Source organism: Clytia hemisphaerica, unplaced genomic scaffold (genome assembly GCF_902728285.1).
Source record: "Clytia hemisphaerica strain Z4C2 unplaced genomic scaffold, Clytia hemisphaerica genome assembly, whole genome shotgun sequence".
NCBI classification, from domain to species: domain Eukaryota; kingdom Metazoa; phylum Cnidaria; class Hydrozoa; order Leptothecata; family Clytiidae; genus Clytia; species Clytia hemisphaerica.
Window position 1 is genome coordinate 1,627,901 of NW_027103855.1, and position 23,185 is coordinate 1,651,085.

General features: G+C 36.2%; 1 protein-coding gene across 1 annotated transcript in view; it reads left to right on the forward strand.

Annotated features, from left to right (window-relative positions):
• The window catches only part of LOC136808250 (nuclear pore complex protein Nup205-like), a 61,052-nt gene that overhangs the window by 17,662 nt on the left and 20,205 nt on the right, over positions 1 to 23,185 (forward strand). Inside the window, exons 16-28 of the mRNA XM_067064790.1 lie at positions 3,856 to 4,048; positions 13,676 to 13,796; positions 14,118 to 14,211; positions 15,929 to 16,087; positions 16,687 to 16,845; positions 17,217 to 17,821; positions 18,305 to 18,496; positions 18,973 to 19,079; positions 19,656 to 19,831; positions 20,325 to 20,464; positions 20,932 to 21,123; positions 21,407 to 21,682; positions 22,206 to 22,463. Of these exons, the coding sequence (XP_066920891.1) occupies positions 3,856 to 4,048; positions 13,676 to 13,796; positions 14,118 to 14,211; positions 15,929 to 16,087; positions 16,687 to 16,845; positions 17,217 to 17,821; positions 18,305 to 18,496; positions 18,973 to 19,079; positions 19,656 to 19,831; positions 20,325 to 20,464; positions 20,932 to 21,123; positions 21,407 to 21,682; positions 22,206 to 22,463 (2,672 nt within the window). The remainder of the gene's footprint in view (positions 1 to 3,855; positions 4,049 to 13,675; positions 13,797 to 14,117; positions 14,212 to 15,928; positions 16,088 to 16,686; positions 16,846 to 17,216; positions 17,822 to 18,304; positions 18,497 to 18,972; positions 19,080 to 19,655; positions 19,832 to 20,324; positions 20,465 to 20,931; positions 21,124 to 21,406; positions 21,683 to 22,205; positions 22,464 to 23,185) is intronic.

Below are 23,185 nucleotides of genomic sequence, written 5' to 3' on the forward strand. Positions count from 1 at the left end.
AATGAACAACTTGACCAACTAAGAAACGTGAGGAACAACCTCAAATCGACCATCCGAGGAGCGAAAAAGAAATTTCTTAAGAACCTCCTAGCTAACAAATCCTCAGCCGAAACATGGAAAGTCATCAACAAATTACTACATCCCAGACAAAAACGCATGGACGTTGATCCAGACGAAATTAACAAGTTTTTCAACTCAACTGCCATGAGGACAACAGGAAGAAATGCAGGAGACCTCTCAAAATCGTTCATTGAAGAACTACCCGAACATCCAGACAGCTTCCATCTCCGTCCTGCTACGTACGATGAAGTTTCGAGAGCTATCCAGAAACTTAGATCAGATTGTTCCACCGGACCCGACAACATCCCTTCAAAATTCATCAAGCCAGTATCCCAATATCTCACATCACCTCTAACCGATATCATCAATAACTGTATCCAATCATCGACCTTCCCAGAAGAATGGAAAACTAGTCGAATTTGCCCAGTTCCCAAAGTCACCGACCCCCAATCCTTGACAGACTACAGACCAATCAGCATCTTGCCAATCTTGTCAAAAGTCTTTGAAAGAATTATCCTCCAACAATTAACCGAGCACATCGAAGAAAAATCGATTTACCTCGAGAGTCAATCTGGTTTCAGAAAATCGCATTCAACTATAACCGTCCTACTCAAGCTGAAAAACGATATTAAAGTTGCAATGAGCAGAAGCGAAGTAACGCTATCTGTATTTGCCGATTTCTCAAAGGCTTTTGACACCGTTGACTATCGAACTTTAATAAAACAACTTAGTAACCTTGGCTTCTCTCGAAAAGTACTTTATTTGATTAGAGATTATCTATCAGAACGCAAACAATACGCCCAAATCGACGATAAATCATCGAGCAAATTAGACGTACAGTTTGGCGTTCCACAGGGGAGTATACTTGGCCCGATCTTGTTCAACTTGTATGTGACCACTATAAACACCAACGGTCCGAGCACATACCTGCTATATGCCGATGATACTACGCTACTCCGACACACAAAGATCCAAGAACTGCAGAGCGCCATCGAATCGGTCCAAAATGAAATAGACAACATCAACCTTTGGTCTGAGCAAAACAATCTTTGTCTTAACACAAAAAAGACAAAAATGACAATCTTTTCGACCAGACAACTTGCACAACGCCATTCCCTCGCGGAACTCGTCACGGTTATCAAAAGCGCTGGACAGGATATTGAACAGGTCAAAAATTTCAAAATTCTCGGTGTTAGATTTAATGAGCATCTAGACTGGACTGAACATGTCAACCATACCATGAGATCTTGTTTTGCCACGTTACGCAGCTTAAAACGATTCAAGAACACCGCATCATGGCAGCAGCGCAAGATGCTTATGGAGTCACTGGTTCTCAGTAAACTGACATATGGCATCGCTTTACTATCCGATGCTACAAAAGCCCAGATTGAGCGTCTTCAGAAAGTCCAGAACGCCGCCGCTGGCTTCGTGCTCAAACGTTATGCCAGAACCAGCGACGTAATCGATCTCGAATGGTTACCAGTTTCTGAGATGGTTGATCTAACAATCGCCAAGATTGCCCATAGCGCTCTCCACAACCCCAGCTGGCCGTCATACCTCAAACTCAATAGACAACCGGATCCAGACAGAGAGCTCCGAAATGGTAATTTGGTCGCACATGACATTGAGGACACATCTCGTCTAACTGGCACCTTTGCACATGAGGCCGCAAAATGCTTCAACAACTTGCCTGTTGATATCAAACGAATTGACAAAAAGGAAAGCTTTGCTGATAAATGCTGGAATTTTTATTATGATAGGGCGCTAGCCAAATCTCTAAGCTAATTCAATTCAACCTTGAGTCACAAACTTAATCAACACAGTCGATCTAGTATCTGATACTTACGTGTAGTCTTTAGCATTTGCAGCCTAGTCTATTTTCTAAGGTCATTTATTTTCAATCACTTGCTATATATTTGGACTCACTCTTCTTGTGTTTTCTAGCCCACCAGCGATTCTAGCGTTCCCTTTTGATATATTTATTTTATGTTAATATTTATTTTATTTTATCTAAAACATTGTTCTAGCATTTTATATTCCTAATTGAGACCGAACCTATATTCTATTTTACCGCAGCCATTCCACAATTTTGCCATCACAATATCTACAAATTTAACCGAATGATTTTAGTTTTGATGTTAATTCGATGTTGCGCTATTACGTCTAGTCTATTCCACATTCGAATTTTCTTCTCAGTTTGATCTCCTATGAATATATTAAAATATTATCATATAAGTAGTTTTTCTCCCTAATATTTAATATTTACTATTTCATTGCATAACTAGGACTTTGACAACCTACACAATTCGACCTATGTGATTTTTTATCTATATCATCTTATCCGACGAACCTATTTTTCAGCGTCTTCTATATTAGGTTGCCCATTGATTTACTATTTCTATACTATGTAGCCGACCAGCCCACTAAGCTTCCATTTAATGATTTAGCTGTCCACTTCGTATCAGTTTGAATCGTAGAGTTTTATAAACATTTATATACATAACATATACATAAAATATTTCAACTTCTTGTAAGAAGAACCAATATACTTTTGGAGATCAAGAAATTAATGATGAAAAAAAAAAAAAAAAAAAAAAAAAAAAATAGTTTAACATAAGACTTAACATGTTTTCTTGGTTTCCGAAAACCAGGAACTGCTTCAAGTCAGGATTCCTTTTCATCAGGGATAGCAGATTGCTCATGCTTTTTTTCTTGGACATTGTTAAATTGTACACGACAAAGCATAATTTCAACTCTTTGTACGTTTTCTTAAGATATCTGTTGAAATATTCGAGGTCGATCTTCCTGTTGATTTCCAGGGAATCTCCAATAATGATCATGGCAAATTTCTGTATCCCTCTCCGACGACGAAATAATTGAGTTATCGTATTTTTCACTGCTGTTTTCCAGATATTGGAAGTGGTTTGTAAGTTTGAGCTGCGTAGAAACAAAGGGAGTTCTGACATTTCGTTTAAGAATGTTACTGGTATACTTTCACCATAAAACAAGCTTGCCAGTGCTTTTGAGCTCTCCTTTGGTGCGTTGATCAGAATGTGTAATATCTTTGACGTGTACCTCCAATGATGGATCTTTTTCCTATTCCACAACGGAGGATTCTTTGTCACATTTTGGACAAAGTAAGATCCATTCAACTTGATTTCAATACCAATACCAATTGCTTCGGCTGTATCACAAAACTGAAATTCCAGATATTGAAAATCATCTTCTGTCATTAAATGATCAATATTTATATCCTTTTTTTTCGTCAATAGTTCCCAAATCTTCTTTTTGTTGAAATTGACATAATTGATTGTTTCCCTGCATACATCAGCCTCGATGATTCTAGAAATGTTACTAGGGCAACGATGGAAAATGCCAACAAATAACATAGGCTCATTCCCAGGTCTCAAAGATTGACCAATGACAAATGCCAATTCTAACAAAGCAATCAAAGCTTTCAGCAACATTTTTATACTTTCTGGTTTCTGAAATTTTAAAATGTAACATTTTGAAGGCATTATAGAATATCAATAGAAATACGAATTTTGGGCCTACAGATTCAAATATTTTTCAATTTTTAATATCTTTCCATGGCTAAAGAAGAAAGGCCTTTTAATTTAAGTCATCAATTATCTAGATCTGATTTCCATCCATTCACAAAAAATAAGAAACAATTACCATGTCAAAATTATGCAAGAAAGTATTTGACCCTTGTTGTTTTACTGAGATTGATAAATTTCCGGAGTTCTTGTCGTTTCCCTCTTTCAACCTTAATTTATTTCCAAAACCTTTTAGAACTCAAATCTTCACTGGAGGAGATTGCTGGATACTGCATGGCAATCCTGGAACAAGTTTTGGAGAAACAACCCGTTTTCTTGGAGCTCTCTAAACATCATATGAGCTCAATGATTGTGTCACCACTCGATGAATTGTTGTTATCCGTCAACCCGAGGACTGGAAGACCAGATTATTTGTGTATGATTGCAAGGTATGAACTACACTATTATTTTCCAGACGTATTCTCTCTCTACTTTAAGGTTTAATTTTTAAATAAGAGTGTGTCGTTTGCTTACTCATCAATTTTAATTCACATGCTTTTTGGACCTACCTGGAGGTCCTATAAATTAACCTTTGTTCGTCCGTCCGTCCGTCCGTCTGTTACCAGCTTTTCTCGAGATTGGCTCATTAGTTTTTTCTGATTTTTGGCACAAAGATGCAAAATGGCAATGCCCAAAATGTGATGGAGCCCGATTTTCAAAAAAAAAATTTTTCCGGCCGAAAATGCCGGAAATATGCCGGAAAAACCAGTTTTTTGACATTTTCTCGAGATTTCATCATTAGTTTTTTCTGATTTTTTGCTTAAAGATGCGTATTAACAATGCCCAAAACATGACCGGGTCCGATTTTTGAGAAAAATTTTTTTCCGGCCGAAAATGCTGGAAATCGCCGTTTTTGTTTTCTAGAAACCTTCTTTATTAAGCTGTGCGTTTTTCTGATAGTGTATTGTTTTTAGGATCAGGTGACGTTAGCGTGGTCGGTTTCGTTTAAGTGAACTAGTATATTTTACAAGTTCACTTAAGCGACACCACCAAAAATGATAGTACCGAACTGACGATGGCACATTTCAGAAAGTGGGCCACCGTCTAAGATATAATTTACTGACCAGCCAGAATTCACTAGTTCACTTAAGCGACACCTACTAGTTCACTTAAGCGACACCCACTAGTTCACTTAAGCGACACCCACTAGTTCACTTAAGCGACACCAACTAGTTCACTTAAGCGACACCTACTAGTTCACTTAAGCGACACCTACTAGTTCACTTAAGCGACACCCACTAGTTTACTTAAGCGACACCCGCTAGTTCACTTAAGCGACACCCGCTAGTTCACTTAAGCGACACCTACTAGTTCACTTAAGCGACACCCACAAGTTCACTTAAGCGACACCTACTAGTTCACTTAAGCGACACCTACTAGTTCACTTAAGCGACACCTACTAGTTCACTTAAGCGACACCTACTAGTTCACTTAAGCGACACCTACTAGTTCACTTAAGCGACACCTACTAGTTCACTTAAGCGACACCTACTAGTTCACTTAAGCGACACCTACTAGTTCACTTAAGCGACGCCAAACTTTACAAGTTCACTTTGCTGGCTTGGATGATCTGCTGGCTTACCCAAGCCTCGCAGCAAGTTTAGCTAGTTCCGGACCATCGCGCCGTATTCATAGCGGCTATATCGTCCAGGATAGATTGATTTCTCTGGCGGCCTTGCAGTTACACAGTTGCACCCAAATCTCATATCACTGAGATGCTGTTTGAGATGTTGTTACAAGGGAGTTTTGTACAAACATAACGTCAATAAAATCAAATGTAATGCAATGCTTCGCCGCCAGGAAAAAGTAGGTAAATCGTAATTATTATCCATATAACGGTCATTAAGTAAGCCATGAAAGATTCTATCGGTGGGCAGTATTGAAATCATTCTGACTCATAGTCATACCTGTGGTGAGGAAAATGAGGCGCCAGGCTTCAGATGGCTGAAATATCATCAACCGTTCGGGTTATAGGGCAATAACGTCATTTGCAGCCCGCTCGGAATTAGATTGAAGTCGTTGTATTGAAGCGAAGAGAGACTTACGAAGAGACTAAACTAAGGTGGCCGTCTTTTGCGGCTGTAACTTTTGTTATATTACCATTAACACCTATCAACTCTAAAGCTTGAAATTAAAAATGACGTCATTACGAAAATAAAAATGAGTACCTTAGAGGTGGATTCTTAACTTGAGTTCAAGATTTTGTTGATTAGCATTTTTGACGTCAATTTTAGCTGTTCAAAAGAAGCCATTATCAAGTCAATTCTTTCTATTGTTAACCGGTTTGTATTTTGACGCGGTCTTACATGACTTTTGCATGAATTTCGCTTGACTACAGGCCTATACACTGCACGAGGTTGCCCGTCAGTGACGTCAGTTTTTTCAAAGGAAAATGAACACTGCGTTGAAATCGTTCGTTCATTTTTAATTTTTGACGTCAAAAATCAAAACTATTTTCAATTTTTTTGTTTTCTTGCTTTTGTTATTTTCCCCTGCAGTAAAAGAGTGCGAAAAATCAACCGAAGCTGAAAGAAAAGGCTAACAAATACAAAAATGACTGGTTTTTTTTTTGGGGCTATACTGAGAAATATTGTCTTCGGTCAACGCAACGACCTCAGACAACATTTCTCAGTATAACCCTCAGTAACCGGTCATTATTGTATATTATTAACCATATAGCCGGTCATTAAGTAAGCCATTAAAGGTTCAATCGGCGGGCGGTATTAAGAGGTTTTGTGACTCAAATTGTCATACCCGCGCTGAGGAAACTAAAGTGCCAGGCTTCAGAGGGCTAAAGTATCATTAACGGCCCGGGTATATGCATTGAAGCGAAAAGAGTTGGTTGATGCTAGAAAAAAACATTGTTTGAATGTCCGATATGGATAATAGTAATAATAATAGCGTTTAGTTTTCGTTCGTTTGTTGTCATTAATTCTGCCCTTGCAATTTGATTATTAGCCCTCTAATGCCATTTGCGCCCTCCGCTTCGCGTCGGGCCCAAATGACACTATCGGGCGAATAATCAAACTACGCGGGCAGAAAATAATAACAACGACCTCAAACTGAACGCTATTGTTATAATAGTAACTATTTCTACTAATCCTATACTAACTATTTATGAGGGCAATACCGTAAAATATTGACCGCGCTTGCGTGGGCAATACGTTTGATAGAGGTAAATATTAGTAATAACATGATTTGGAAGGTTATTCGGTATTAATAGCCCCGAGGCTCATTGAAAACATTCAAAATATTACTGTATATAAATACTAATTTGAAATGTTCATGAAACGAAGATTACCCGAGAATACCATGTTATTCCAGAAGCAGCCAATGAGCCCATTTCCCCAAATATCTGTTTCCCTCTTCCAGGAGAAAGCCTTTTTTCGAAAAATTTGGAAACAGATCCGGTTATCTAGGAAAGACCTTCTCCTTAAAACTGTTTAAATCTTAAATCTGTTTCCCCGCTCCGGCTGAGACGTCATTAAAGAGAAACAGATCAATATTTCTAGGGGGATGACATGATAAATTGGGAAACAGACATCTGTTTCCAAAAAGATGACATTGCATTGGACTCGGTATTGAAAACAGATTGGACTTTCTTATCTTAGGGAAAATTATTATATGGTCACGTATGGTCTCCTCTATTTTCTTCTGTAGTTTGATTTTTTTCCTTTTCTGTTCCTTATTTTTTTCGGAAATTATTAAAACATTCCAAATTATAAAAAACATTCCATTCACTCTTATTTTGATTAGCTTAAAAATTTCGTGCGATATTTTACCAATAAAAATGCTCCAAAGATATCGTACGATACTTTTCAACTACCTTATTGGCTCTTTTTACGCCGGCCCTAATTTAATGCTAGCCCCTTTTACGCCACAATTTGGGCTTACGCCAATTAGGGCCGTTAATAACGCCAAAATTTGTAAAAACGGCTACTCATGCTTCAAATTAGTAAATACTGGTATATACCGTAACGTGCTAAGACACTGGGCTCAGCTTCAGTATACATGTGAAAGTGAAAGGCCCAATTGTAAACACTTTTTTTAAAAGGGCAATGGGTACTAGGGATAAGGGAAGGCCGATTATAAACCCGTGGTGAATGGTGATTGGAATAAGAGAAAGCTAAGTCGTAAACCCATAGGGTGATGAGTAATCAGGACTAGGTAAGACTTAAAATTGTAATCCAAAAGTGATGGTTACTCGGAATAAGGCAGAGCTAAATTGTAAACTTTTGTTGATAAGCCTACGTGGCGATCGTTCACAGAAAAGGGAAGGCTCGATTATAAACCCAGATAGTTGAATACTTAACAGAATTAGAGAAGGCTCAGTCGTAGGCAATTTCAGGAATAAACAAAAATAGGAATGAAATATCTAAATTGCAAAAATTCAAGTAGAAAATTTTAAGGCATTGACACTTGAAAAGTTAAAAAATGGTATTTGACGTCAATAAATTCATTTACGTCAATGTATCTAAAAAAAATAAAAAAAATATTTGACTTTTATGACGTTAAGCGCAAAATCCCGGTAAAATGGGGATAACTCCCGAAAAAAACGAAATTAAAAAAATTGAAAAAACTACCCCTAAATTTTAACATAAGGAGGGCGTGTGCCAAATTTCAGCTCCTTAAGCCAATTATTCCGCTCTCTACGCTGCCACAAAGTCTGTGGACAAACAAACTCACAAACTCACAAACATTCTGAGATTCTAGCTTAACTGAAGTTGAGAAAAATTCCATTGGGATATCCTTCCATTGAAAATCACTGATTTTTGTGAAGTTTTAGATACCGTGGATATCCGATACCGCATTACTTCGAATAAACGCCCCCTTCTTTTTAACGTCCCTCCAAAAAGCGCCCCTCTTTAAGGGAAAAGTTTTTAATATACGCGCCCTCAAATAAACGCCCCCTTTGAATAAACGCCTTCCCTCTCTGGGAGGGGCGTTTGAAACAATCACCTGTAATTAAGTCTCGTATGGAGAAAAACTTAGATACGGTGTTAAAGATTGTATTCTTTTAGTGTTTAAAGTAATTTTGACACCAGTTCTACATCTCTGAAAATCTTAACTTTTCCTCCTTATCAGTACACAATATCCAAAACAATAAACAAATACAATTTTATCGGAGACAATTGGATTATCTTTGTAACGCGAGACGTATCGATTTTCTCGGTTCTGCTTCTGTGTCTTCTCAGTCGGTCAGCTGTTGTCCGTCATTTTACGTTGTAAGAACGCGTAAATGAAAAAAGAAATACGTCAAATAATTAAATACGGTTTAAGTACACGACCTTTGCGTTGCAATGAGATGACACGTCTACTAATCTCTCCCTTTTATAGCGCATGCTCAAGAATTCGCATGCCGGTACTTTCGTCCGGAACCGTATAAGATATTCGATTTCCGGATTATTTTTTCAAAATATATCGGAAATCACACGAACATAATTGTACTAAGAGAAGATAAAAAAAGGCTAAAAGCTCCCAATTTACTTTAACAAAATGGCCTTGGATACAAATTATTTAATAAACGCCCCATTCTTTTAAACACCCCCTGGAATAAACGCCCCTCCTAAAAGCCAAAAAATTTGATAAACGCCCTGGGCGTTTATTCGAAGTGATACGGTATGGAGTAAAACAATGGATAATTTTCGTCTTTAAATCACACCTAAAACCCTTCAAATTGAGAAATAATAATCAAACGTTAACGCCGATTTTAGGTAAAAATTGCAAAATATCTTGGCCCTTCTTATGCCGGTCCAAAAATAACGCCAAAGGGCCGGCGTAAAAAAGGCCGATTAGGTAATTGAAATCCTCGTTCATATCAGGGCGATTACAAAAAAAGTGGGGCTAGTACGGACTTATCGCCCCGCTTTCCTTTTCAAATCTAAGCTGAATGTTTTTTATTATAGACACTGGATAAATAACGAGCAAGATTTTCATTGATTTCTCATGTTCTAGCTTTGTCCGCAGTAATGACATTATTGTTCACTCTCCTTCCTCCATTAAACCATTTTTCGTAACATTTTAATCATTTTTTCATCTGAGTACAGTCATTTCAATTCCCAAATAAAAAATTAAGTTTTCCTTAGAGAGGCGAACGCATCAAAATAATTGCTAATTATATGTCGTTATGACGTTTCAAGTTGCGAGAAAGATACTAAAAACATGCTATGTATGAAAAATTGAATGTTGACACCAGAAATTTTCAAACTTTAACCTCAATAAAACCACCGATCCACCACGAGCCTCTTTAAAGGGACATTAAAGTAGTAAAATGTAAACATTGCGCGAACCACGTGTCATTAAAGAGAACAATTAAAATCACGTGTCCAAAACAAACTTGTAAAACAATTGAACAATCAAAATTAGCCATATTTGGTTAGATTTTTTATTTTGACATGTGACATTTGTTTTGATTTTATATCTGCTGCATACAGTTTGTTTACAAATTTCGCAAGTACTGTTATGTCCCTTTAAAGATTTTAATACCCCACAGTGAAGCCAAGACACTCAAGTCTAATTTATGTCAATCTTAGCTCTTTTCAGAATAATGTTAGAAAGATATCGAAAGATATCAACTTAAAATTATGTGTCATTTTAGGCTTTTTGTTTGATTTTTCTTGTCTGATGATGTTTTTGGCACAAAAAATTTAATACATCATCCGTTAAGTATTTTAGCATTTATTTCAAAATTTTTGGCGATTAAAAGTACAAAAAGATAAAGATGGAGGCCTTTTTACTAATTTTGGTGCCCTTTTTTACCTCACAAAATTTTTAGCCTAAAAAGAGGAGAATTGTTCAAAATTTTGACAAAGTTTCGACACAAACTTTTTGTAGTAAGGGGCGATAAATTACTAATTTAACTTCTAATTTGCATAATATTTTGAAGGGGGTTTTAGCCAAGAAAATCGGAGACATAGTGCTTAGGTTTTGGCCTTGATTATTGGCTAGCCTCTTATAAAGTATAAGTTCTGGGGTAAGATTGTCTATTTAAAAGGGCTGCCTGCAACCACACATGTAAGGTTGGGGTTGGCGGTAACCAAAATTTTGATTCAGCTTCTCCTTCACCGTACCCATCAAAAGGGAAAGACAACGAAACGACAACGAAACGATGACGAAGCTTATCCTCTATACGATTTCTTTACATGAAACTAAGAGGCCCCCCAACATTTTTGCTGAATACCGAATGCGTGGTTGTTGAATACGGTTTCAGTACCAAATTGATTTTGGTATTTGAACATAGAAGTTATATTTCAGGTTTCTTAACACTTTTAACAAAGGATTGCCTTTATAAATTGCTTTTTAATCGTATCCCTTAAGAGTAATTAAGAATTTAAATGACGTTATGAACTTTAAAAAGATGTTAATAATATGTTGCATCACCCTCTTTTACAAAAAGTGCTTAGTTTTAATGGGTAATTAACTTTTTTGTTTCAACATTTCTTTACACTGTCCGCAAAGAGTTGAACTATTTTATATTTTGCGGAAAGTTTTTCTAAAACGATGTATCAAAAGTTATGACTGTTTTTTTAAGCAAAATCCAGATGAAAAATTGATGAAAAACCACTATTTTGAAAATTTGGAGACAAAGAAGCATTTACAAAGATTTTCCACAAAAAATTTTATTGTTCGGTAAAAGATACACCATCTACTGCGAAAATTTTTTCAAAATGTTTTTTCTTCGCCGAAACTAAGCTCTTCAAAATTGAAATACTCTTCCTCGCAAAAGTCTTCCTTTTCTTCTTCTTCAAATTTTTTCAATGCAATTTTTGAATTTTCAGATTCAGGATAAGTTTGTTTAACAGAAAATGTATAACATGTCATAGTTTTGTTGATTACATCAGTCAGAAAACACATTTTAAACACAGCAATTATGAAAAATTCACTATGGTCAGAGCCCTTAAGACAAAAAAATACCCGGCAGGAGCCGAGGGAAACATTTATGACCGCAATGATGATTTAATTTATTTATTGGCGTTTTACCGTTTTCCATTCCTCTGGAAACCTAACGTTACTCAATACCTTATCGGTAAAAAATTCACCGGGAAAAATATTCTTCGGCAAAAAGAGGAATTTTTTTGCAGACTTATTTTCTACCGATAAGGTATCTGGCACCCGATGTAGAATTCCTTTCCCACTAGCTAAAGCTTTGACTGTTAGAAAGAGTTAAAAAACCTGAAAGGTTTGGATTGACCGACTATCATTTCCGCTCCGGTGGGATACCGACCTCTATCTTTAGAGTTTCAGCGTAAATTGGAGTGGATGTAAGCTACTTTAATGTAGTTAATCGCGTCCAAATATTTCGCGAATCAGGCCATTCGCAAAAATTTGAGTGTTTTGATGGAATTTAATTTGCAAATCATTAAAATTGACTTATTTCATAGGAATTAGTTTTCGCGAAATTGGATTTTCTTAGACGAAAACAGTGGCAAATAAGCTTAAATACGTTTTCTCATTTTGTCCTAATAAGCAGAAGTGTCCTTTTTTGCTGAGCCAGCAAAATTATGCTATAGCAAAAAGCCAAAATATAATGCTATATCAACGAAATCTCGAGCTCAAGATAAGGATCCACCTCTAAGGTACTAATTTTTATTTTCGTAATGCCGTCATTTTCAATTTCATTTATATTTGATAGGTGTGAATGGTAATTACGATTTACCTACTTTTCTTGGCGGCGAAGCATTGCATTGCATTTGATTTTATTGACTTTATGCTTGTACAAAACTCCCTTGTAAAAGCATCTCAGTGACGAGAAATTCGCAAAGAATTCGACCTACCCTGGACGATATAGCCGCTATGAATACAGCGCGATGGTCCGGAACTACTTAAACTTGCTGCGAGGCTTGGGTAAGCCAGCAGATCATCCAAGCCAGCAAAGTGAATTTGTAAGGATTGGTGTCGCTTAAGTGAACTAGTGGGTGTCGCTTAAGTGAACTAGCAGGTGTCGCTTAAGTGAACTAGCAGGTGTCGCTTAAATGAACTTGTAAGGTTTGGCGTCGCTTAAGTGAACTAGAAGGTGTCGCTTAAGTGAACCAGTAGGTGTCGCTTAAGTGAACCAGTAGGTGTCGCTTAAGTGAACTAGCGGGTGTCGCTTAAGTGAACTAGTAGGTGTCGCTTAGTGAACTAGTAGGTGTCCCTTAAGTGAACTAGTGGGTGTCGCTTAAGTGAACTTTTAGGTGTCGCTTAAGTGAACTAGTAGGTGTCGCTTAAGTGAACTAGCGGGTGTCGCTTAAGTGAACTAGTTGGTGTCGCTTAAGTGAACTAGTGAATTCTGGCTGGTCAGTAAATTATATCTTAGACGGTGGCCCACTTTCTGAAATGTGCCATCGTCAGTTCGGTACTATCATTTTGGGTGGTGTCGCTTAAGTGAACTTGTAAAATATACTAGTTCACTTAAACGACACCGACCACGCTAATGTCACCTGATCCTGTTTTTATAAAGAAAAGCTTTTAATAACTTTTTTACTTTTTTTTCATAAGTCTTTTTCAATAGTATTGATAATTTCTACCAATAGATATGCTTTCATTTTATATATTTTTGTATTTTGACCAGTTATGTCTTATGTGTTTCATTGTTTCAATGTTCATTGGTTAGTTTTGGTAACCAGGTAGGTCCATAAAAGTATCACTTGTTTACATTGGATTGACACGGATATGGAGCAATATCAGTATGATATAACAATAGGTAGACACTGTCCTGATATGAAATATGTGTCTGATATGAAATGGGAATACTTATGTAAAAATAAAACCTTTAAAACACCTACTGTGCAGTTGACTTCCAATAAGCGGACGCTATTAGAGTAAAGTTACTGTTACCCCTGGTTACCCCTCCGCCAATTGAATGTCTATTTTTATAAGAATTTGTTGAGAAATAGCTTTTGGGAAAATAAACTCGGCTCTAAATACAAATTAATGGCTTACAAGGAGAACCATTTACAATGAGTATAACTCTGAGCACTAAACGAAGTCTGTAAAGAGAACTACAGTGATCTGTCAACATGTTTCTTCTACTCTAGATACATGACATATGCAAACATCCAAGCATCCATCTCATTGAGTGTTGTTAAAATCATCAAGCTGGCCTGCGAAGGATTGAGAGTGCAAAAAGAAATCGTCGAATTATTGGCTCAAAACGCGGTAGGCTTAAATTTGTACACAAGTTTGGTTAAAAAAACAACTGCAGCTGGTAGCTTTTATTAAGACTTTTTTAGCCTGCCTTTGATATTATCTGCAACAAGAGGCAGAAACAGCAGCTTCAGAAATAGATTGCAGTTTATTGCTCGTCGAACAACAATATATTCATTAAAGTAGAAAAATATTGAAAATATTCCACTCATGAATACCTTTTTATCGAGCAGTAGATAACTATCCAATTCGAATTCTAGCAAAAGTGTCCTTTTTTTGTCTCCGCCTTTAACCAATAATCAATAAAATAAAATCTGTTTCTTTTCTCTTTAGGTTCAATCAAAAGAATTGTTAGTAGGTTTTGCTGAACACCTTGAAGTACCTGATCCTGAACTCCATGAAAATGTCGAGGAATTCACCATGGATGGTAAGAAATAGTCCATTAGATTTGAATTAAATCTCTCCTCTACGAACTAGACGACTTCGGTTTTTAAGATCTCTTCTTTGTCGTTACCTAATGTTATTATTGCTGAAGTATGGAAAAAAATGGTGGGTTTGGTCGGTGGTAGGTACGTTTTTTGACAAATGATATAAAGAATATTCACACGTCAGGTCTTAATAGCAACGAAAACTGAACAAGCTCTCTATGAAAAAGGAAATTCTGGATTTGGATAAGTTGGATAAAAAAATGGGCTTTTACACTTTTTGGACCTACCCCGGTGGAGGTCCTATAAATTAACCTGTGTTTGTTCGTCCGTCCGCCCGTCCGTTCGTTCGTTCGTCCGTCCGTTCGTTCGTTCGTTCGTTCGTTCGTTCGTTCGTTTGTCTGTTACCAACTTTTCTCAGGGTTGAATCATAGGAATCTTTTGATTTTTGGTACAAAGGTGCAAAATGGTGGTGGCCACAATGTGACGGAGCCCGATTTTCGGGTTTTTTAGACTTTGTGCAAAATTGGATCATTAATTTTTTCTGATTTTTTGTACGAAAGTAGGGTACCATCATAGGTAAAAGATGGCTCAAGTAGATTTTTGCAAAAAAATTTTGTTGGTTCAAAAAATGCATGTTTATCTATAAGAATCACTATTAATAAGCATACATCAATGTTCTTAGTTAAATTACTCAATTTTTTTATGAGATACATGTTTTTTTTGCTCATGAGGGCTTACTTTTAGAGAGTATGTGTGTTTAGACATGAAATTTTGGTTGCTTGGCGTGTTTTTATAGAAAAACTGCCCAAATTCGATATTTTTTTATAAGCACATTATCAATTACTTAGGTATTAGCTTTTCTCGAGATTGGCTCTTTCATTCTTTATGATTTTTTGCACAAAGATGCATAACTTTAAACCCTCAAATGTGACGGAGCCCGATTTTTGAAAAAAAATGTTTTTGGGCAAATTTGGGCCAAAAAACGGCTAAAAAAGGTTTTTTGGACTTTCTGAAATATTGGATCATTGTTTTTTTCTGATTTTTTACATGAAAGTAGGTAAAAGATGGCTCAAGAGATTTTTGTGAAAAAAGAATTTTTCAGCTCAAAAAACGCATCTTTATTTATAAGAATCACTATTAATAAGCATACATCAATGTTATTAGCCAAATTACTCAATTTTTTAATGAGATATATGTTTTTTTGCTCACGAAGTCTTGAATATGAAAGATTACTTCAAGAGCATGAAATTTTGGTTTCTAAACGTTTTTTATAAGAAACAAACGACTAATTTTGATAGATCGTCACTATTTGTGTTCTGAATGATTGTTTAACGGTCATACTGACTCACGTAGATATCAATTATATTTGTTAAATGCATAACCAGGTAGGTCCAGAAAAGTATCACTTGTTTCTTTTATAACAACAATGTAGTGAGGCTCAAAATCGCCAAAAAATACGAACAATTTACTGAGCCTGAAATTACTCAACTTCAAGCAACTTAGGGAACAAGTAGTAAATATTAGGTATAAAGCCTAAAATACCTTTGGATTACACTCTATAAATAAGAACAGGATAAGAACAAGTTGAGGCTCAAAGTGCCAAAAAAATAAGAACAGCCGAGCCTCAGCAAATGTTTACTGATTCTTATAAAGAAAAGTGTATATGCGAAGATTCAAAACGAAGTTTCAAGAGTATGAATTTGTTCTTCATTTCAGAAAACGAAGAGCAAAGTAACGAAAAACAAGACTTGGTTCGCCAAAACATTGTCCAGTTACTGACCAACACTCTCAATCAACCTTCTGTAAACATCGCTCAATTCCTACTTGGTTTTGATACAAGACAGTCGCTCGCTCGCACCAACCTCCAAGACCCAGGTTTAGATAATTATTGTTTTTTTAGCTTTTTCTACTTTTTCTGAACATTTGTTTAATTTGTTCATTTCTGGTCTGGAAAGTTGTTTATTCTCTCACTTACTGGTGACTTGCAACTAAAATGAGTACTTCTCTTCTTAATTACTTTTTAACTGAAATATCACAAATGCGCTCTTTCCCTTTTACTTTTTATTTGGAATTATCGAATGCTATATCGACGATGGTCTAAAAATCAGTCAGCTATTCCCATTAAGAATTATAGAACGCTTCTACCTGCAATATACAAGTATAAACAAAACCCATGCAGCGTCTTCCCATCCCTTCGAAAAAGCATTTTATGACCCATTTAACATACTCATTTTATTGGCGACTTGGAAATACTCTTCTGACATGTAGACTAGTATGCTAGGCACTAATTCAGAGATAGTAGAAAATAAGCAAAAAATAGGAAGGGGGAATTGTAGTTTATTTTAGCCTTTACAAACTGGTGTTATCCCGTAATAATTATTCTATTATCGTATAGCACCAACATTACTGTATTGCACGGGTTATAAACGACTCCAGTCTATCTGAAATGATTCTTCTGTTTTTTTTTGAAACAGGTGTTCGAGGCTTCCCGAAGACGTGTTTACATTCCATCATCACCATATTGAATCGTGGTGTATCTGCTACTTGTGGACCAGATGCACGCCTGCTGACACCGAAGCTGTCAGAATCATTGTATCGTTTGATGTATCAATTATGTGCTCACCAAGAAATAGGTACGTTCAAACTCCCTTTCTTTACTTTGTAGCTTAAATTACTTTTTTTCCCTGTTTGGGTTTTCCTTTATCTCGGATTCTTTTTCTCCAAATTATTAAAGATCATTATTTATACTAACCATATCGAACTAATTTTGGATGAGAAATATAGGAGTAGTAGCGATTACCTCATAAAAAACAAGATTATTAACACCTTTTCTTCTGTGCAGAAAAAATGTGACCTCTAGTATAATAAAACTCTTAGAGATGGTTCAATAAGCCATAGGCTTAATTTTAGTTGACGTTTACGGAAACTGTCTGTCGAGATGAGGTCGCCATCGCGTTTTTGCTGACCTATCAATATCCGCTATTTTTCTATTTTATTTTTATAGGTGGGGCGGTACGAAGATATTTGAGAACAAATACCGATTTCTATATGAAACACATCCAAGCCTTACCATTCTTACCGACCGATGGTACAGAGCTCGACCTTGACGAGATCCAATACTTTCGACTCGCAAATCAACAATCGTGGTTTTTAAAAACAGTCGCGATTGATCTTCGAGTTGTAGCCACAAGTCGTATGCGATCGGCTCTTCAACAGTTATTAGGTGCTTTATACAGCGAACAAGCCGCCCCGGATCTGCTTCAAGGAGGCGGTGACGTAACACAGCGCACTTTAGAAGCTACCCAAATGACAGTCGGAGACTCGCTATCGCGAACCATGTTAGGATCGGCTTTCCGATTTGGTAGTGACGAGAAAAGTCTCATCCTCTCCCTCCTATCATCTGTCTCCTTCACGCAAAGATATCCACCAAATATCGAGCTACAGTTCTTCGATTACGGAGCCGTGGAACAAATTATAACTTCTTGTGAAGAGCTTGATGAGATGGGCACACCTCTCTGCGATGTTCGAAAGTTGTATAAAGTGTTGATGGGTGAAATCAACAACTCGCAACTGGTTGTCGGTGCAAGCCAGAAACAAGAAATACTTAAGGTATAAACTATCATTTCCCTCCAACGTATTTGCATTAAAACTGATTAAAAGGTGAAGCAAAAGTACAAAAAGAAAATATTAAAGAGAGATTAATAAATGAGCAATATCAGTTGTCCTTTGTGGACATAGATAGATTTTTGATTGTTTTCTGAAACAATTGAAAGGCAATACTTTACTCTTCATTGATTCATACACTTTTTATCCGGTGTTTATAATAATTTCAAGGTCTAACCAGCTCTAACCCATATTTTTCATAGGAAATCTAACATCGTTTTCAACAATCTCGATATGGCTCAAATATAAACAGAATATAGAGGAGTTTGGCGTCAAAATACCTTTTAATAGGTCTAGAAGTCTCATATTGAAGTAATACAGTCTCCATCACTCAAACACGCACGGGGAACCCAAATTTGTTCCAATCAAATAGACTCAACTGAAAAAATCACCCAACGGCAAATTACTTATTTCTTTTTTCATAAACAGGAAGTCAAAGGCGTCTTGAAACACGCAGTTGATCGAAATTTAGTCCGCGAGTCGTTCCATTCGAAGAGAAACGCGTTCGATGCATGGCGACAGGTTGTGGAGATAACGTTTGCTGTCTGCCCAGCTGACATGATCCCAGTGGACAAGAAACAGGCTATCTTAATGGAAATCTTAAATCAACTTATGCCTAGGGTATGTTTTTATTATTTCCCGATACAACAGGCTCTAATACACGGTTTACTGCTTTACAATCTTTTATCAGTATAAAGCCACAGTATATAATATCCAACTTTCCTTCAAATATCTTCTTTTCGAGAATTTATGCATTTTATAATTCACTAACGACCTTTATAGTAAAAGAACATCCCTTAAGACACGTGACAACATTTCCGCAAGTAAAACTTTTTTAAAACATCTGAAAGAAGAATTTATTTACAGACTTTTAGAAGGGTTATGCGAATTAGGCCTGCTGGCTATATCTTTTATGGCCTGGATAATGACGTTACAACCATAAACTATAAAAAGAAACATTGGAAATTGGGTTAGAACCGTGCAGTTAAGACGAAATTTGACATTAATCGTATTTAAACCAACGAGACTTTTAGCTTTTAGAGGGTCGTATTTCAGCTCTCCTTTCATCCTCACAATTTATTTTCCTTCGTTTCTAGATTACGGACGAAGATGCTTTACCGGAGCTAGCATCAGCAGTTGCTGGCACTGTTCTAAGTTTGATGGCCAACTTCTGGTTCACATGCACTCAAATCGACTCTATGAAGTAAGAGATTTTTTTACATCATTTGCTATTAGAGCATATTTTTTTGTAGTATCAGCTTTATGGCCGGACTCCACTTTCGCGCGAAATGGGCGACAGTTTTTTTCTTAACCTTTTTTGCCTGAAGAAAAGATTTCGCCCGAACAAAAAAGAAGTTGAAGGAAGTTTTTTCATCCGTTACGTCAATTTCGACCAATGGAATTGCTTCATTTTTCAACCGACCAATGAGCTTACAAAAACGTCAAAAAGCTTTCGCTCATGTCGCGCGGGAGTGGAGACCGGCCTTTATATACAGTATACATACTCCTTGTCACACAAAATTCTGGGAAATCGTCAGAGGGGAGATTGCGGTGCAGGTTGGTGAAAAACGTTTCTTGGGATAAAAAAATACATCATGAATATCAACTTTTACCATTATAACCCTCTTCAAGCCTGTTATTGACATCTTTTCTTATTTTGTTGGTGTTATATAGTAATAATAAAACTCAACCGCGAAATTTAATGCCCGCAAAAATTTATCCTATTAAAGTATACCAACGATAACCAACTAATAAGCCATTGCTCAATTCTTTCCCCTAGGAATCCAAATGAGATATCAGTTATCTCCATGGAAACGGTATGCGCCATTTTCCCTGGTTTAGTGGAAGGCATAATTGCAGTTGGAAGCGGACAAGCTCGAACAAGAGCTAATTTATATGGAGCTTTCCTCTACTATATACAGATCGGACAAATGTATAACTCGATAACCAAAGAAGGTATGATACCGTTAAACTTAAATAAAATAACCCCCCCCTCCCAACAATTCACGACTAAAGAGGACTGGGTTCCAAGATTTCTTATTACTGAAAACATAATCTATAATTTTCTTCAACTTGTTACAAAAAAATAAGGAAACTACCTGCTAGTCGAGAGGAAATTTTAATTTTTTTGGTGGTTTCCACACAACTAACAAATTTGACCCCGAAAATGAGTCAAATAGGAAACCTTGTTTTGGGGTAGCCCGGAACCGTAACATACAAACTTATGGGATATCCAAGTTACAAGTTTTTAACTTCGAGTAAGAAAACAATAGAATTTCAACGTTAGAACCGTGTATGAACCAATTTTTGGAAATTTCAAATTGTTATATCTTTGGAAAATAGTTACATATAAAAATTACGTGGAGGTTTCAGGATCACAGAAGGTTTCTACAGGCAAAATATCTCAAAACACCTGATTATCTTTTGAAACAAATTTCACGCATTTCAGGCGAAGAGGAAGGTGGGATATTCGGTAAGCAGAATAAAGAAACTTGGGAAACCAAAACTATGCAAACTCTATACAAATACGGCGATTCTTTCCTCGATATTGTTGCCAAGGACATGTGCCAAGGAACTTGTATCGCACGGGTAAGTTTAAAAGCCGATTCACATCCTTTATAACAAAACCGATCAGAAAATGCTGGCAGTCTATCTTACTGTGGAGGCTGGAAAGATCACAAGTCGTTTTTAGAGAAATTCAGGCGCGCCATTTTTTAGGCTGAAGATTCCGGAATCTCATGGAATTCCGGTGAATTCTGACAGATTTTTGTATAGTATAACCTTATAAAATTCTGTCTCATTTCAAACCCTTTTCCCTTGCCCCTCGCATTAAACATGGACCTTTTTTATATGATTTGACGTTTTTTTTCTGGAAATGAATTTCTGACTGACAGATTTTTGTATAGTATAACCCTATAAAATTCTGCCTCATTTCAAACCCTTTTCCCTTACCCCTCGCATTAAACATGGACCTTTTTTATATGATTTGACGTTTTTTTTCTTGAAATGAATTTCTGACTTAATAGTTAAGAATAAAATTTAACGAAACCTTTCAGATGATGGCAATGAGCACCATGGATGCAATTGCTTCACTAGACTGGAAACACAAGTATTTGATGTTGATGACGTCCAGAGGCTATTTGCGTGTTTTGGTAGACCAACTGTTAGAAGAAGATGCAGAACTACAAAGCGTGTTATCGCTACAACCACAAAGTATGAAACCGCTCTATCTCTTCGAATCCAAAATGGTAGGTGTAGAATTGTTGTTTGTAGATTTTAGTGAAAATGTTTAAATCCTTCGCAAACTTGATCATATAACAACAAACGAAATGGACAATGAAAGAAGTTTGGCGTGTGGAATTTCTTCAGAAAAATATTATGCATATTATGTTATAAAACGTGACCCGGTAGAGCCTTTCAAAATTAAAATTTAACTATTTTTGAAAATTCTATTTTTACAAACCGACTGGTCGGTCCTTTTGCAATTATTTAAAAAATTTCTTCAATGAATGTATCTCTTTCTTCTTTCAGTCCTTCCTTGCCAAAGTGGCGTCTACAGATTACGGAGCGCAAACACTCTTACAATTCGGATTGATCTCGCGTTTAACGGAATGTCAATTCTTGGATTTCCATGTCGAGAAACCAACACTGTTGACTAACACCAACACCATGGCGTACACTCACTCTGAAGATCCCTTCTTACCCAGCTTGTTGGAAAGATATTCAAAAATTTTCTCGTCTTTTGCACGATTGATTTTAGCGTTTTTATCCTCTGTTGGTATCCAACATCAAGTTGCTATTTCACAGGTGTGTCTTAATTAATTCTTTGTACTTTAAACTCTAGTATTAGTTTTATCATACTCTACACAATTTTCTATAAGAATTACATAAATCGATGTAAGACTCGTGATTCTTAAAATTTTTAAGATTTTGAGCCTGAAGATATTCTAAATGATTTTTTTTGGTCAAAAAATACTTTACCTTCAAGTGAAGTCTCAAGCGTGCGAAAAGAGGAAGGAAACAATGTCAAATTTCAAGCTTGAAACGGTTAAGCTTATTTTATATTACAAATAAATAACGAAACACTACAAAATTCTTACTAAAAGATAAAAACTGAGCAAATAAAAGACTTTTCTTTTTTCGACCTTGGACCTGATATTTGCTGGATTGCACAAACTTATATTGTTATTAATTATCAAGTTCACCGTATCATTATAGCTTAAAATTATAGATTAAAATAAAACAAATTATACATATTAAAACTACTATAAAACAGCTTATTAAAAATCTGATGTCTGAAAGTATCTAATTTTATAATTCTTTTTCTTAGATACAAAACCTGGTGATGAACCATGAAGATCTTTTCAACACCATATTAAACGACAGTGGAGAATCACACTCCATGACGTCATTGAAACAATTATCGTTAGCCATCGCTATCGTGTCGTTGTTGCCGATTACCGATAAACGCGACGACGCATGGGAAATGTTGACGGAAGAACAACGAGCGTGGAGATCGTTCATGAATCGTATACACAGATTGATGTTGAGTCTGCTTAACAAATATTCCATCACTGCTTGCAAAAAGGTAAATAATGGTAAATGCTTTATCTTGATTAAAATCTTCCTAACACCTCCTTAATTAAAATTTAAGTGGTGTTCTTGTTTCTTGCCTCACTTCAAGTTCTTTAAGGGTAATGCCAAAAATTGTCAAGAAATTAATTTCCAAATTAGATTTTTTGGACCTACCCCGGTGGGGTGGAGGTCCTATAAATTAACCTTTTTCCGTTCGTTCGTCCGTTCGTTCGTTCGTTATTAGCTTTCCTCGTGATTGGCTCATTATTTTTTTCTGATTTTTTGCACAAAGATGTGTAACTATAAACCCTCGAATGTGACGGAGCCCGATTTTCGAAAAAAAAAATTGGGGGCAAATTTGGGCTAAAAAACGGCTAAAAAACGGGGTTTTTGGACTTTGTGAAAATTTGGATCATTAACTTTTTCTGATTTTTTGCATGAAAGTAGGGTACCATCATAGGTAAAAGATGGTTCAAGCAGATTTTTTCAAAAAAATTTTGTTGGCTCAAAAAACACATGTTTATCTATAAGAATCACTATTAATAAGCATACATCAATGTTCTTAGTTAAATTACTCAATTTTTTTATGAGATAGATGCTTTATTTGCTCATGAGGGCTTACTTTTGAAGAATGTGTGTGTTTAGACATAAAATTTTGGTTGCTTGGCGTGTTTTTACAGAAAAACTGGCCAAATTCGATATTTATTTATAAGCACATTATCAATTACTTAGGTA